This window comes from Phlebotomus papatasi, chromosome 1 (genome assembly GCF_024763615.1).
Source record: "Phlebotomus papatasi isolate M1 chromosome 1, Ppap_2.1, whole genome shotgun sequence".
NCBI classification, from domain to species: Eukaryota; Metazoa; Arthropoda; class Insecta; order Diptera; family Psychodidae; genus Phlebotomus; species Phlebotomus papatasi.
This window is the reverse complement of record NC_077222.1, coordinates 85838308-85854537: the sequence shown is the minus strand read 5'-3', so window position 1 is coordinate 85854537 and position 16230 is coordinate 85838308. Positions and strand designations below refer to the sequence as shown.

The 16230-nt window shown below is 35.5% G+C and overlaps 1 protein-coding gene across 2 annotated transcripts; it reads right to left on the bottom strand.

Annotated features, from left to right (window-relative positions):
• Window positions 1–3761: 3761 nt before the first annotated feature.
• Window positions 3762–15863, bottom strand: LOC129797912 (serine/threonine-protein kinase dst2-like). Of its 2 annotated transcripts, none has more exons than XM_055840791.1 (4): window positions 15485–15863; window positions 15277–15420; window positions 7314–8373; window positions 3762–4562 (listed from the first exon to the last, which is right to left on the bottom strand). In XM_055840791.1, exons 1-4 carry the CDS (start codon window positions 15773–15775, stop codon window positions 3946–3948), a joined length of 2112 nt encoding a protein of 703 aa, XP_055696766.1. In that variant the 5' UTR covers window positions 15776–15863; the 3' UTR covers window positions 3762–3945. The 2 variants fall into 2 exon arrangements, with proteins under 2 accessions (XP_055696766.1, XP_055696767.1); XM_055840792.1 differs by having other exon boundaries at window positions 3762–4505; window positions 15485–15838.
• Between the last annotated feature and the right edge of the window lie 367 nt (window positions 15864–16230).

The following is a 16230-nucleotide window of genomic DNA, read 5'->3' as shown; positions in this document are numbered from 1 at the left end:
CAATTCCAGAATATTACCACTTCTCGCCATGCCTCATTTTTATACAATAATAATATAAAATGAAATAGTAAGTGACTAAATACAAATTTTATATATTCCACAAGTGCAATTAAATATTCAATAGACAAATTATTTACCCAAATAGGTATTTTTGGCCTGATGAAAATTTGACGACACTTAGTACATTTGGTAAGAGATGTTGGATTCGATGCACTTGCTTAAAATATTGCTCTAAAAAGTGATCAAAATCGTGAATCCAAAACGAATAATTATTATTTTTCGATTCTATGCGTAGAAGCAGAAACAATACAAAAAAATTGCGACTCATTTATTTCATAAATTGCGAAAAATAGCGATTTCAATGTAAGTGGCGAGAAGTGGGGCACTGGCGAGAACTGGTGATTCCACCCTAAATGTGTATCGCTGGAAATAAAAACTCATCAAATCTGGTCCATGAATTGATGAAAACGTGGGCGGAATGAGAACAAATACCCAATAGAGTGCTATTGTAACACGGGAAGGCTCTATCTATACTATACTATTGCATTTTTATGGTCCAGGTTATAGGACAACATTAAAACGGTGAATTGCGTGTGCTACCACCCCCGCTGTATTCGGAAAAGCTAGCCTCTTCAGATTATCTCTTGTTGCGAACGACGATGAATGGCCTATGAGAGCTGCGCTTAACCCAAAGTCGAAAAAATGAAAAATTGGGTGATTGTATAGGGTAAAGTGGTACAAGTTGGACAGGGCTTTTTTTTCTTAATAAATTTAGTACTTTATTTTTATTTGTATATTTTTAATGCTTTAGTTTTATAATTTGGTTCTTTGTGCTTAAAAAATCAGTACTGTAGTTATCAAGAAAAAATCCCTGTCCAACTTATATACCGGAGAATTGTCCAACTTGTAACACTATGTCCAACTTGTATCATTTTACCCTAGTTTTGGGTTGCAAAAGGACTCCTGTTATCGTCACGGTATTCATGTAATACTAAAAGGATAGTAAAAATGTGTAGCTATCGAGCAGCAATACTTTGAATTGCACGAACTTACAGAGCGATGCAACTTTATTTTCGTATCTTATAAGATAAGATGTCAAATTTTGAATTATAAGAATTTGGTATGCAAGATTAAGTTCTATGGTGAGTTTATTTGAATGAGACTGCCATACAAGCTAGGGGTGTCATTTAATTCCCGCGCTAATTTTGTTCATTGAAAAATGGAAGACGGGAAGAAAAACAGTGAAGAAGTGGAAAATATTTGGTGAAAAAATTAATTTAGATGAAACTATAGAAAATGGAAATGCAAAAGCTGAGTTTACTGGTCTGAGTAGCGATTCTTTGGAATCAAGAAATCCATACGTGTGAGAAGACAATAGATTTTTATACAGATCATTGAATTCTTTTGCAATAGGGGAGTATTAAAATTGGTAGTCAAAAGGTTCATCAGAAAGGGTTCGTTGGCTTTGCAGGGTACAACCCTGAGGATGCAAGCATCCTTGTTATCACAAATTTGGAATAGACTAATATGCTTGAATATGGTACAGGAGGACCAAAGATGTCACCGAGAGAAGAAATAGTTGCAGAACTGACACTATAATTTATCCAGCAAAAGAAGAATTGTGCGTAACTTGAATCAAGAATTGGTGAAACAAGAGAATGATGTTGGATGAATGATTCGCTTTAATGAACGATCTATCAGGGTTTGGGCAAATATTTCATTCCTAGCGAGTGGGTTGGATTAGGAAGCGGATATAAATGATCCAACGCCAAAAATTGCAGTCTTTTTTATCTCCCGGAAGTGTTTTCAAATTATTCTAGACTAGATTATGCGACCAGAAAGGGTAGAATAATCCCTTTAACCGGTAATAATGTAAGCAGAATTATCAATCTGTTCGAAAAAAAACTTGGGATTGTTAAAGTCAATTTATAAAATAATATATTTCAAAATATTTTGCTTATAATTTCGTCCAGTTTCCTATTTTGGACACTTTGAGGATAAAATTGGACACTAAAAATAAATAGATTAAAATTATGGATTTTTATTCCAATATTTGATGAATAATGAATTCTATCTAAATATTTGTTCTTTTTGGAAGATTTTAACACTAAATACGTTAAATTTTGAATATTATTTGAGTTGAAATTGCTTTGTTGAAAATTCAGTGTGAGCAATTGCTTACGAGAAATATGACAGAACTTTGTATTTACTTCAGTTTTATTTAGCTGTGATGAAGTGCTAACAATGTTTCTTCGCTTTTTTTGAGTGATATTATTAAATATTCATTGAAAATTGTGTTGATTCACGTAAGTGGTCATCTGTACATTTGACCTGAAGTGAGATTTGTCTTGTGAATTACATTTTTCGTGTGAAAAATGGGAAATTTTTGAAGACATTTACCAGTGCGGTGATACTCCTTATTTTGGACAGGTATTTTTCTCGCGAAATTTCGTGAAGTTTGAGCTTTTGTGATGACAAGGTTGGACAAATGCCTGGAGAAATAAAGGAGCATCATCTCTACGAAAGAGATGTAGCGAGAAAAGCCTTGAAAGGCTCCCGGAAAGGCCAGGGAATGAGCGAATCCGCACGTACTTGGAGTACCGTATATAAAATCTCGTTCTAAATAGACCCTGTCAATAAAATTACGAGATTTGACATCTGGTTTTTAAAGTTGCATCGCAAATCTTTTAAGTTAATAAACTAATAAGACGAGATCTGTAAAGTTGCATCGCTCTGTTAGTTTTCGTATTCTCCTTCGTGTTTCATGTTTCGTTGGTCAAAAAAAGGCTTAGTGGAGAACCTAGTACATTTCAATAAAATGAAAAGCGGATGACCTATTCGACAATTACTAACCCATTCAACGGTTGATTCGATCAATTCTGATTCTAATCAAAATTAAGTTTGTTAGTAGTTAATCTCTCATTTGCATAGTTGCAACTCTGGATACCAATTTTTGACTATAGGTTTCGCCTCATATAATCGCATTCACCCATAATCGCCGTCATAACAAATTGTATATCAGTCTATTAAAAAATGAGTGAGGGAGGAGGAGGCATAAGAAAAAAAAAATCAACTCTTTGGCAGCGCCAAAGAGCTATTTATCATGGTGAATTGTTTTCATACTCATTAATTATGACATTTATTGGATTCTACACGTTGAGTGTGAAAGAATAAACTCATTAACCCATTGATTTTGAAAACAATATTAATATGAAATATTCACTGTGATCCTCCTTCATTGATGATTCACAGATTTCTCGTATAGAGAAAATTTGTGTGGGATTTTCTCTAAAAATTAACTTGCACGATAGGTGGGAATTTTTTAATAATAAATTGCTGTTTGAGTTGAATTTGTTGTGGGGACTATATGAAAATTTTGATTTGTCGATTTGACTTGCTTGATCTTCTTCCGCTGATAAAATATTACAAAATTCTCAGGATTTAAGCAATATTTTCTTGCATGATCATTCACGGTGGAGAAAATATTGGTCACAAGTGTTCTTGACAACGTGAATCAATGTCTCAAATTGATATAAAAAGAATATGTTGGTTTTTTTTCCCGCTGTGAGAATGAATTTGTAATAGTATTTTCTTACCTTTGGTCGCTTGTTTTGGCGTCTGGTGATCCTCGTGCTGGCCTGACAAATACAATGGAAGTTTCCTTTGGGACAGTGAGCGGAGGCAAAAAGCGAGTTAAATTGGAGAGATGGCTGGGAAAATTAAAAATAATTCTTGGGACTGGCTCAAAAACTCCAGACTCATTTTCTCAGATATATATACTTTTATTTTATTTTTACTCTTTTACATCACACACGGTATTTTTTTTTATCTCATGCGTCTTGTGACTTCCTGGACACTTCAGGGTCGTTGTCAGTCACAAGGACATTCCAGTCAAAATACTTTGATGATCCTGCGGGGAATTTTTTTTTTCATTCTTGCACTTTCCTAGGATCTAAAGTAGGAATTACTGTAGCCAGATGCTCTGAGCATATAGGCCAGAATGATGAGCATTTCGATGGTTTGAGCCCTGTTGATCTCCGTCACACCATTAGTGACTTCCATCTGAACCCCACATCGACGCAGCAGCTCAAACACTTTGTCTTTGGCATTTATCGTTGAGCCACCAAAAATATCCCGTACAATCGCCAAATCGCTGTAGTCAGCAATCAACCATTCGCCTATTTTCTCTGCCAGTTCATTTGTCATCACACCACTGAACTCCTGGAGAGCATCGGCGTTTGGCGCAGGAATTCGGCCCTGATTGTACATTTTGTTCATTGCACAGAACAGTCTCAGTGCTGGTTCATCCAGCCTAATGGGATTGCCACGTCGTGTGGCTACCATTGTCCGTAGATTCGACAGCCAATTGGCCAGACGATCCACCGATCGACGCCGATTCCAAAACTCTACACTTCCACTCGTGCTATTGCTTCCTTGAGCTGGAGTGCTCTGGGAACCACTAGCTGGGGGCGTTTGGTTGATATTGTTGTAGTACAACTGCAGTCCTGTGTTGACAATTGAACGCATGCAAAATTGATGAAGGGAACTGTTTGTTGACTCAGCTATCAAAGCAAATATTGAAAGAAATTGACTATTAAATCTAGCTGCGCTTTCTGCATAGCATTTTCTTTTTTTTGAATTTTTGATACTTTTTTTTTGAAAATTCCAAATACGATTTGAAAAGTAAATTACAATAACTTCTCAAATTTTTCTAATCACTAAGAAGAAACCTAAAAAGTTAAAATAACTCTATGGCACAGTTGAATTAACTCTACGAATATCGATGTAATACTCTTTTTCGTTGTAAATTTTAGTAAATAGAGTTGAAACAACTCTTCGTGCGAGTTGAATTAATTCGTCGGATATCGATGTAATATTTCATCTCGACTGAAGTATATGCTTAAGTGTTTTCCTTTTAAGAATATACTTCAGTCAAGAAGATTTTCGTGTGACAAAGTCCATAAGAAACATCAACTAGAAATATGCCTAATAGTTTATTGTGATAATTTTACGAACTTTAATAATAATAATAACAATGCTGGCACAACATTCCATGAAGGAACAAGGCCTTCCCGCAAGGGGATTTCTAGAACTTTAGTTCAATGTTAAAAGAGGATGGAAAAGAAAGTACTAGAGCTTTTTGAGAAGAATCTCAATATTTTCGTGCGAGACGTTGGAAAAAGATGGGAATACATTGTAGATATAGATATTCAAGAAAAAGGTTGGTTTGATAACCTATAAAGCTTACGCTGCTCAAAAGCTGAATTTTGATGGACGACGAAATTATCGTTAAAGGTGTTTTTTATCAGGCCCCTGGTCTACAATTTTACTCAGCAAACACACGTACGGATGTGGCTAGTAAGTTCCGGTACAAGAAGTACGACAAATTCCCCAAGAAAGTAGATGGTGTGGACTAACATCTGTTCTTCTGCACAACGCACCACTGAATTTGTCACAACAAGCGAAATGGACAAGGAGATCTAACATTAAAAATTGTCTGCAGAAGCTAGGGCATAGTCAGAATTTTAGTAAGGTGGGGGGGGGCAAATTTTGAATTATGTCATTTTTGGTATTTGAGTAGAATATTTTTAGAAGATTATCCCTCAAAGACACGTTTTTCGAACGCTAAAAAATAAGAGTTTCCTTGAAAATTTTTTTAACACAAAAAAAAAAAACAATTTTAGTCCGATCTTAATGAATTTAAGCTTTTTGGATATTTATAATAAAATTCTATAACATCTTAAATTAAATCTTTACATAACGACTTATTCAAGAATTGTTTTTCAAGGGAAAAATGAACCATTTTGCACGGATTTTGATGATTTTGACAGATTTGGACAGTCGTAGAAAAACGTTCTTATGAATCTGAAAAGCTTTTCTTTGAGGAAATTGCGATTTTAGCTTGCCTTACCCCTCCAAAACCATGTTTTTGGATATGTTTTAGAGATTATTCAAGCCAACATATCTTTTTTATACGAAAATGCCATTGAATCATTCTTGAAAACGATTTTTCAAGGTCAAAGTGTAAAAGGCTCCAGAGAGCGTATTTCTCATCCGAATGAAATCATGTTTGACATCGTTGGAAAGGTCTTGAAATTTCCGATAAAAATGAATCGGTTCTGAATCAGTAATGAACCGGTTTATGACTAAAAATGAAAATTCATTTTTACCCGAAATTCAATAATATTATTTATGAGGTGTATTTTGGGGAATGTTTTGAGAGATTTATTATTCGGTTCAAATCGGTTATGAACCGATAAGTAATTTTTGTCCGAAACCTAATTCTATTACTGTAGTAGGACTGTTGATCCTAGAGGTGTTGGAGGGAGAAAACCCATTTGGAGGGAGACTTTTAAGTCAATGGTACCAATCGTTCTTTAGTTGGGGTGGTGACTCTGAGAAGTGATATAACGGCTAACTTCAGAGACATTATATCGCTAGGCTCCTCTGTCGGACTTCAACCCTGAATATGTAAGGACGCCTGATTCGCCGTTCTTAAAATGATGCCATGGGGGCTCTTTTACGGGAGGCTAACGAAGAAGGGTGCTCCAACATGTTCCGGTATAGGGGTTTGTAGTATTCGTGCATTCAGAGAAATCCGAAAAAGTTAAAATAACATTCCGGAAATGCTAATTTTACCCTGCAATATTGATCCAAAATCGGTGTAAATATAACCCTTATTAGGTGTATTAGGGGTTAAAGTTACCCTTTTTCATGTTAATTTTTCCCTTAAAAAGGTGTAAAATTAATATTAAAAAATGTTGATATATTTTTGCACCTAAAGTGTTAAAGTTCTGAGGAAAAAAAATAATTGCGCCCTCTTTTTTCTCAGTGTGTTACATTACTCTTAAAACTTATTTTACGGCATCTGAAGTGATTTATGAATTGGTTGAAAACCGGTAACCAGTACATGATGAATTTTTTTTAATTCTTTTTGGAAACACTTAGATATCTCTCGGAATTAAATCCAAAGTTATTAAGCAGGAATCAATTTTTTAATTTTTTTGTCATCGAGTCAATATCTCGATCATTTTGGATTATAGAGCAACAATAAACGATCTTGTATGTAATTTTTCTCATAATTCAACATTTATAAAAGTACAATTAAATTTCTTGTGTTAAAATTTAGTTAAGGGCAAATTGGAATAATATTTTTCAAGTAGCAGTACAAAGAAAAGGTTTTTAAGTTCAAATATTCTTTCCTTTGCATTTTGTTCCCAGTAAAACAATTTTAAAAACTAAAATCTTCATTTTCGCGAGAACACAATAAAACTGAAAGGGGGAAAGATATAATTTGATTGGAAGAAACTCACCTCTGTGAACTTCCTGTCGTGGAACAATGGCAATCTGTCGGTCAGTCCTATTGCGAATGGACAGATTGCTCATCTGCAGACTAATGTGCGCGGAACTTCGCCTGTTCCGTCCAATGCTATCTGTCATATTGCGAATCAGTCCCTGGAACTGTCCCAGTTCATCTGAAGTCAGTCGCCTGGCATCCCTCCCAAGACGCTGTACTGAGATATTTGGTGGTTTCAGCAGACTATTGGTCGTGCTGTTGAGAACTTTGTCCAGAAGTCCCGTGAAGGCCTTACTGGAGAGCGTGGGATCTGGCTGATTGATTTTCGGCTGTGTCTCCTCCTGATTAACACTATTTTCAGGCACAACTTGATCTACTTGAAGCACTTGTTGTCGTTTTCCATTCATGATATCCTCCAGCCTCTCTCTGATCTCCGTGGCAGTTAGTCTCTCTTCGGGATTCAGAAGTAGCATATTTTTGATCAGGAACTGTGTCTCTTCGGACACTTTGGAGTTCTTTGGGATCTTATAGTCTGCCGATTTGATCCTCTTGAACAGAGCTGCTGGAGTTGTTTCGAAGAACGGAAATTGACTGTAGAGCATTGTGAATAGAACCACTCCCAATGCCCAAATATCCGAAGGTTTTCCCTTGTAGGGAGTCTGACTTGAAGCACCCAAAACATCTGGGGAGGTATAAGCTGGGGATCCTCGTTGATCCCTCAAATAGTCATTTTCATTGAGCAAATGCTTCCCCAGGCAGAAATTTGTGATAATCACTTGCTGTGTTAGCGTATTGTACACAATATTGCTCAATTTGAGGTCTCTATGCACCACATTTTTCCTATGAAGATTCTCCACAATCTTGATGATCTCGTAGAAGATCAGAAGGGTACGGTTTTCAGATAGTGTCTTCTCTTTGATAAGGTATTGCTGCAAGTTGATAAATACTGAAGTCTTATCGCAGAATTCGTGCGCTGTCACACAATCCACAACGAGAATTATCCGCCTCTTCAACTTGCCCGTGTACACGTACTCCGATACCTTTCCCGCCATTGGTTCCTCCTCGAAGGCAATGTCCTGAAAAAGATTTTACATCAAAGGGAGTTCCTTAAAAAAGAAACTTCCACAAAACTCTCCAATTTCTTGGAAGAAAACCCATAAAAATTTACCAAAAAAAAAATCAATATTGAAAACATAAATCACTATTGTTATGAAATTCAGTGAGATAAATTAACAAAGTTCGTTCACATGACAAGATTATTTTCTTTTCGAAAAAAAAAACGTGGGAAATGTTTTTAGTCAATTAATCAGAATAAAAAAGGTGTATTGCTTCATCACAATTTGACTTTCAGATAAATAAACTGAAAACATCGTAATTTTTTATCTTTCACCAAAAATTTTTACGTATTGAGATTGTTAAAAAAAGATTGAACTTTGTCTTAACGGGAAGAAGAGCAAAAATAATTAAAGGCGTTGGTAAACTTTCACTAAATCACCATTTTTTTTGCTCCGAATTTGGATTGTCTTTCCAAAAATACAAACAGGAGAAGAAATTAATAATAGCAAGTCATTGTTATTTAATTAAACGCTATAATAGTTTTTAAGGCTGCATAAAAGTTGAATTTTCATTAATTAACTTCGCCTAATTTTTTTTTAGTGCAGTGAAGTGTCTCGGATTAAGGGGAAATGGTATGTTGTACGAGATAATTGCGGTATTGTTTATGTGCCAATTTTTATTTAAAATCACCTAGTTGCACTAATTAAATACAGTAGGTGAAAAACAGTAATCATTTATCATTCAGTAACTGAACCGATAACACAAAAATTAGTTATGCTAAAGTGGAGGAATTTTAAATCATTAATTCGAAATTTTCAGATTTCATCACTGTCTTGGCGTTATCACACTTGCACATTAAAATTTTAATGTGAATCACATTAATTGTCGCTTGTGAGCGTCTAAATACGTTATTTCTGTCTTTGAGTCACTTAATATTTGGGGTTTTTCTATTTATTGATAAAGAAGTGGACTTGGCCTGCAAAATTAAGTTTAAATTTACCTAAAGCACAAATATTTTTCACATTAAAAAATTAAAGAGAAAATCGCATTAATTTTTCGAATTATTGCTATAAATTAATTTATATCAAATTTTACGGGTCAAGTCTACCTTTTTATCAACAAATAGATCAAATTTTGAATATAAAATGATTCAAACACACAAATTACACATTTGGACTCTCACCAGCGACAATTAGTGTGAATCATATTAAAATTTTATTGTGCAAGTGTGATAACACAGTTAGATAGGCAAGGGAAAAAATCACTTTAGATCGGACTCAAAATTTGACGTTTTGACACTGATAGATCACGAATATCGAACTCGTCAAAAATCAAATTTCGTGGCCGTCCGTCCGTCCGGCCGATTCTACTTAGTACAAGCGCTTTTGGCGAGCGAACGGGAAAAGATATCGACAAGTGATTTTCGGCGAAGGTTAAATATCGGGTGGACGACATTAGATGGTGATATCGGTGATATCCTCACCCACTCCACCATTTTGGCATACACTCAAATTTTGTTTTTTTTTTTCAATTACTCAGCCTCTATGCCATTGATCGAACTCAAATTTTTGTATGTTGTAGTTGGACCTATCAGTTTCGATAAAAAATCCATAAGTCCCTTCGACCCCCTGACTTAGGTTATAAGAGGTCAAAAACTGAATGAAAATGCACAGAATGTAACCGATTTTTTCAACCAAAATTTTAAAATAAAGCCATACACTTTGCTAACGACATGGCACGTAAGATTTTCTAACTATACTTAAAAATTTAACCCAGGATACCGCCCATCAGTTCGTAGGTGTACCAAATTTCGGCCAGATTGCAATTTTGGCTACTTTTTTGTTCCTTGAATTTCCATGAATTTTTAATTTTTGCATACTTTAGAGATTATACAATGCAAAAAAATGTCGCTTCGACGAACGAGTTGATGTGAAAAAGACATCGAGAGAATTCCGGAAGGGCAAGGAACTATGAGAATGAAGGTGGCCGAAAAAAGCCACCAAAGTTATGTCTATATTTTTATAATTTATGTATTAAGAATGATTTTAGGGAAAATAGAGACGATAAACTGTCTTCAAGAAGTGTCTTAAGAAGGAGTAATAAAAAAAATCAATTTTATATAAAAAGGGACAGATAATCCTAACCGGCTTATGTAGGTGAGATTCTTAACGTGAGCTAACTCGGAGTGCATGCAAATTCGATTTGATGCTGAAGTAGGGAGACGCCATTCAGTTATCTTGAATCAAATTCGTGAAATTATACAAATTTTGTATTTAAACCAAAATATCAAGGATTTGGATGAACTGACAGAAAAGTGTTATATGGGTGAAATGTAGACCAGAATGTTCTCTATAATTTTTCCATAGAACATGATCTCATGGATTACTCAGAAGCCAAGATAATCGAGGTTTTTTGTTTCTTAACTCGTTTTTTCATCCATCAGAGTGCCCCAAGTAGTCATTTGTTGAACTTCAACTATATCAAAGAATTGTTGTATTTTGCGGGACTTTCCATTTAAACCCCTATTTTAAGTGTCTTGGTGGAGTAGAGGCAGTCAAATTGGCATCTGAGTGATTTCAAAGCGTTATTATGGGAAAAATCAATTTTTTCACACTTAAACGGCAAAATCGGAGTGATAGCGTTGTCTGACCGGAAAATGATGTATGGACGAAATGTAGAGACAAATGTCCTCTACAATTATGTCGAAGTAATCATCAAAATCCGTTCAGCGACAGTCGAGATAATTGAGGTTATGTGATATTGAAATTCGTTTTTTGACTGTGGCGCCTCTGGTGTTGGTCCCACGAAGTTCAAATGTTCTAGAAAGTTGTAGTATTTGGTGATATCTTTCGTTTAAGCCCTCATTCATCAAAATCGGTCACATAGAACCGGAGATATGATTTTTTAAATTTTGTGAACTTTGACCCCTCATATCTCCGGTTCTATTGAAACCACAGCGCACATACGCACCATTTTGGAAACGCCCTAGACTGGACTACAACATACTAAAATTTCATTAACTTGCACAATGCCGTTTTTGAGAAAAGTGACTTTGAATTTCGATGAATTTTGACGCTATCACAGCGCCACCTGTGGTGACTTTTTGAACTTCCATCTGAAAGTGCTCATCGAGACGAAACCAAAAAGGTAAAATTTATGTCGATATGTTAATTAGAACCGGAGACAGAGGCCGGTCAATGTTCGAACTTTGACCCCTTATAGCTCGGGTCAGGGGTTATGGATCAACTTAAGGTTTTTTTTGTTTGATAGGTATAATCAACGGCTACAACATACTAAAATTTCAGCCCGATTGCATAAGGAATTTTTGAGTTATTTAACTTATAAGATTTAAAAATTTTCTTTTTAATAATAGCGCCCCTAGCGGTGGTTTTATGAACTTGCGATGTTAGAAGAGGAAGTGGCATTTCACGAGAGCTTTCCAAAAAGCCCTCATTTTTTAAATTCTGACAATTAGAACCGAAGTTATGGCCATTTTAAGAAAATTTTTTTGGACCCTTATAGCTCGGGTCAGGGGGGTCGGGGGACCTTAAGTTTGGTATTGATGGAAAGCTCTAAGGCCCAGCTATAACATACTAAAATTTGAGCCCGCTCGATGCCATAGGGGCGGAGCTATTGAGAAAACAAAAAAAGGGGGGTTTTCAAAATGGCGGAAGGAGGGGTGGGGGGTGGGGGGTCAATGCACCATGTTGCAATTTTCATACGATATTTAACCTTTGCCGAAAACCGCAAGTCGATATCTTTTTTAGTTTAGGAGCTATTAAGCTCCAAAGAGCGGCCGGACGGCCGGCCGGCCGGCCGGCCGGGAACGTAACTTAGCCCCCCATATATTCGTGATCAGGAAGTGGCGAAACACATTTTGGCCAAGTTTGAGCGCGATCGGAGGACATGAAATTTTGTTAGGATTATAGTAGGTGAGATTGTTAAGAATCTCACCTAATATTACATTTCAAACTTGAAGGTTTGGCGCTTGCACGCAATTATGCCGAAATTTGGAACACTTACTCTATCATCCTAGACACATTTTCTTTTCGCATTTTGACAGAAAGGACAGAGACGCAAATTTAACTTCTCATAATGCATTGAAAGATCCAAAATTTTGTTTAGTTACATTTATTAAGTAAACCTCTGGGTACATCCTGCTATTCTGGAGTTTCTCACGTGAGTACAAAAATCGAGAAATGCGCATTATTTTAGTAAGGTTGACTCGATTTTTCCTTAGTAAACTTAGTGTGTTTCTCGATTTTCGTTCTCACGTGAGAAATTCCCGAATAGCAGAATATGCCCCTGGTCTCTTAGGGGGCTACTTTACAGACCTGACGATAACCCAGAAAAACTCTAAATGAAAGAGTATCGGAATTGTCGAATAGATATGTTTTCAAGTTATTTCCCGATAGATACCTACCTTCAGATTTGTAAAGGATAGTCCTAGAAGCCCTGAAGCATTGCTAATTAAAATAATATCAAAAGAAATTTGCCATTTTACAACATTCCCTAGAATTCAACTTTGTAGGATTTTCGGTTTTTGGAAGTCAAACGGTTAGAGATAGAGACTTGGAACCTTCGTGGGACCTCCCCCCCCCCCCATAAATCGATTAATGAACCGTTAACATACTCCTCATTTTTCCTAGATCGATCCCCTTCCTCTCTAAAACCATGGAGATTTTTCGAAAACGTATCGTACGATTTTTTTTTTCATTTTTGCTTTAGAAGTTACTTAGCCGAATATCTTGTCCATATAGGAAAACATTGTTTAATCATTTCAATAACGATTTTTCAAGATCAAAGGTTTAAAACGGTCTAGAAAGCATCCTAACCTAATGGTATTATATTTGGGCTCGTTGAAAAACTTCCCCTTGATTCCTGAGAAGTCTGAATCGATTCCAATCAGTCATGAACCGGTATTGAATCAATTATTATGATTCGACAACTAATTTTAATCCGAAATTGATTTATATTACTTCTACTTTATCTTGGACAATGTTTTGAGTGATTTATGAATTGGTTCATATCGTTTGTGAACCAGTAATTAACTGATAAGTAATTTTTGCCCGAAAATCAATTTCATTACTCTTAAAAATATTTTGGTCAATTGTTTTGAGTGATTTTTGAATCGGTTTAAATCGGTTGCGAACTGATAAACAGTAAATGATGCGAAAGTACTTTTGAGGTATAGTATCTAATGGTGTCTACACATTAGAAGCAATTTTCAACAAGAATTGTCTTTTTTAAAAAATTCTGACGTTTCTGCCTACAAGGATAGGGGAAATTTTCTTTAAAAAGGCATTTTTTAAAGAAATTTCTACTAGTGTGTAGAGGCCATAAGTCACGAGCTCAAGTATTTCGCCCAATGTATGGGACCCTTTGCCACCCTTTTTTTTAATAAAATAAATTTATGAAAGAAAAACTCCTCGGAAAATTCTAAAACCATCAACAAAACGTGTTTAGCGGATTTGAATTATAGTAAAAGCCTCGGTAATGCCCAAAATTTTGTAAAATAAGTTTGTCAAAATTGAAAGCTTCGTAAAGAACATATCATATTTTAGCAATATCGGGAAACCAACTGGATTTAAAATTTCAGATTTTAGTTTAAGATTATAGCGCCTTTAGAGAAAAATTTAATAAATTTTCAGATTACACAAATTTTGAAGCCATAATTAAATATTTGAAGACTTTAGCTTGCTTGCACAATTATTGGGAAGGAAAGTGAAAATACTCAAAAATTATTTATTTTTGAAATTCATTCGATTCGATGAACTGAATTTGAATTGAAATTAAATAGAGTTTTGAGTATGAATTGAATTTTAATTGAATTTCAATTGAACTTGAATTGAATTTGACTCGATTTTGAATTGAATTATTAGAATTACATTTAAATAGAGTTTGAATTGAATTTGAATTAAAATTGAATTAGAATTGAATTTAAATGTAATTTAAATTTAATTTGAATTGAATTATTTGAATTACATTTAAATAGAGTTTGAAATGAATTTGAATTGCATTTGAATTGAATTTGAATGGCATTTGGACTGCATTCGGATTAAATTTGAATTGCATTTGTATTGAATTTTATTTTCATCTCTGCTTTTTTGTGGTAATGTTTTTTATGTGTGATAATTTCCGAAGAACGATATTTTAAAAGACAACTTAAAATTTCAATATTTTTTTAACTATTAATATCATTACTCAAATTTAAAGCTCTGGGATTTTACGGAAGTTTATTAAGTCATCTCTTTTGTACTTTAAATTTTCAATTTATATCCATCAGTTAGGCAGACTTCTGATTGAGGTAAGATATTTCAGTATTTTTTGCTCTCTCAATAGAGACGTTGAAAAATTTATAAATATTACAAAATATTGTTAAATGAGTAATAGATTTGGGAGACATTCAATATTATGCAATTTGAAGATTGATAAGGAGATATACCTCAATCAAATATTTGTAAGATTATGAAATATTTGGTCCAATGGAAAACAAAGCATCAGCTAGCCCACTTCCAAACTTTATGATTTGCTCAAAATGATGTAACTGCTGCAACCCAAGGGTCATCATTATAAAACTTTTTACACTTTACTTTTTTTTTAAATAATTTTTCATGACTCTTCCTCTATTTAAATTACCGACTTGGCAGAAAAATACTTCTTCTCTGACTCAAGAAAAAAAAAGAAAAATAGCCACTAGAATTCCTTGCATTCCATTGCAAGAAAAAAAACTTTCTCTGTTTAACGCACAATTTTAATTCGCTCCAATTTGCTTCAAGTTATGATGCAATAGAAACAGTGTAAATAAATGGCAGAGGGAATCTCTGGCCAATTGCCCCCTGAACTTTTATCTCGGGCTTGACATTGAAGATGTTTGGAAACAATATCCGGTGGGATGAAAAAAAAACAAGAGAGATACTTACACTGAAGAGTTCGTGGGAGCGGATGATACCTTCCTCGTTCTGAAGCATCGTCAGAAGTTGATACTCTGAGTGCAGGAGAAGTTTTCCCTGTTTCTCGTCCTCCAGGGATTTGACACAGCCCGGATTGGAGTTGAGCACGAGAATCTGAAAGGGGAAAGAATTTGCTAAGTTGGGGGAGTTTGTTACAATCCGGAAGTGAATTTTTTACCTTCAACTGGTAGTAGTCTCCTGTATTTTCTTTCCTGGCCAGGTACTGTGCGATACTCTCTACTGGTCCATTGCCCAATTTGGGCCCCAGTATGTATGGTCCCGCCCGTTTCATGACCTTCCGGTTGACGGGAGTTCCGCTTCTGGGAATGTTTTTCAGGCACACCTTGCTGGCCAGTTCTGAGTCCTCTACGTTCTCACTGGCGTCCAGGCTGGGTACCACTTGGGCATCGTACCTGGGACGCTTTGCCTGGACCAGCGAATTCGCGCTGGAATTCCTCTTGGTGCGCATTTGTTGGACGTGTATTTATCACTTGAAAATTCCGATTATTTTGGGATTGACACTACAACTTTTTATGACTAAATGCACCCAGCGCTGCCTACCGGGAGAATTTTCACTAGAAACCTCTCAACAGTTAGCCAATGAGAAGCCTTCCCGCTCAAATTTTAAATATTCTCCTCCCAACGGATGATGCAACTATTTCCTGTAATTTCACCTTCCTTTTCTGACGACACTTTCAGCTTGACTTTCATTGAAGCGAGCAAAATTAATAATCTTGGATCTATTCAGAGGGGCACACCTCTCACATCTTGTCTATTTGGTAGCCCTTTGAATTCATCAAGAGCATCTCCAATAGATTCACGTATTCACCGGTTGCGTTCAGCCCCACTGCAATTGATTGGGGGTCAAAGGACATTCGATGCAGTGATGCATTATATTGTGCAATATGTATTCATCGTCACCGC

What these genes read in the sequence shown, in the direction of transcription:
- LOC129797912 (XM_055840791.1), bottom strand. Translation starts at nt 15,775, where the DNA reads ATGCGCACCAAGAGGAATTCCAGCGCGAATTCGCTGGTCCAGGCAAAG. An exon ending in GCTCCCACGAACTCTTCAGT is followed by an intron (nt 8,374 to 15,276) that starts GTAAGTATCTCT and finishes AATCTTTTTCAG; the next exon opens with GACATTGCCTTCGAGGAGGA. An exon ending in ACGACAGGAAGTTCACAGAG is followed by an intron (nt 4,563 to 7,313) that starts GTGAGTTTCTTC and finishes TTGCTTTGATAG; the next exon opens with CTGAGTCAACAAACAGTTCC.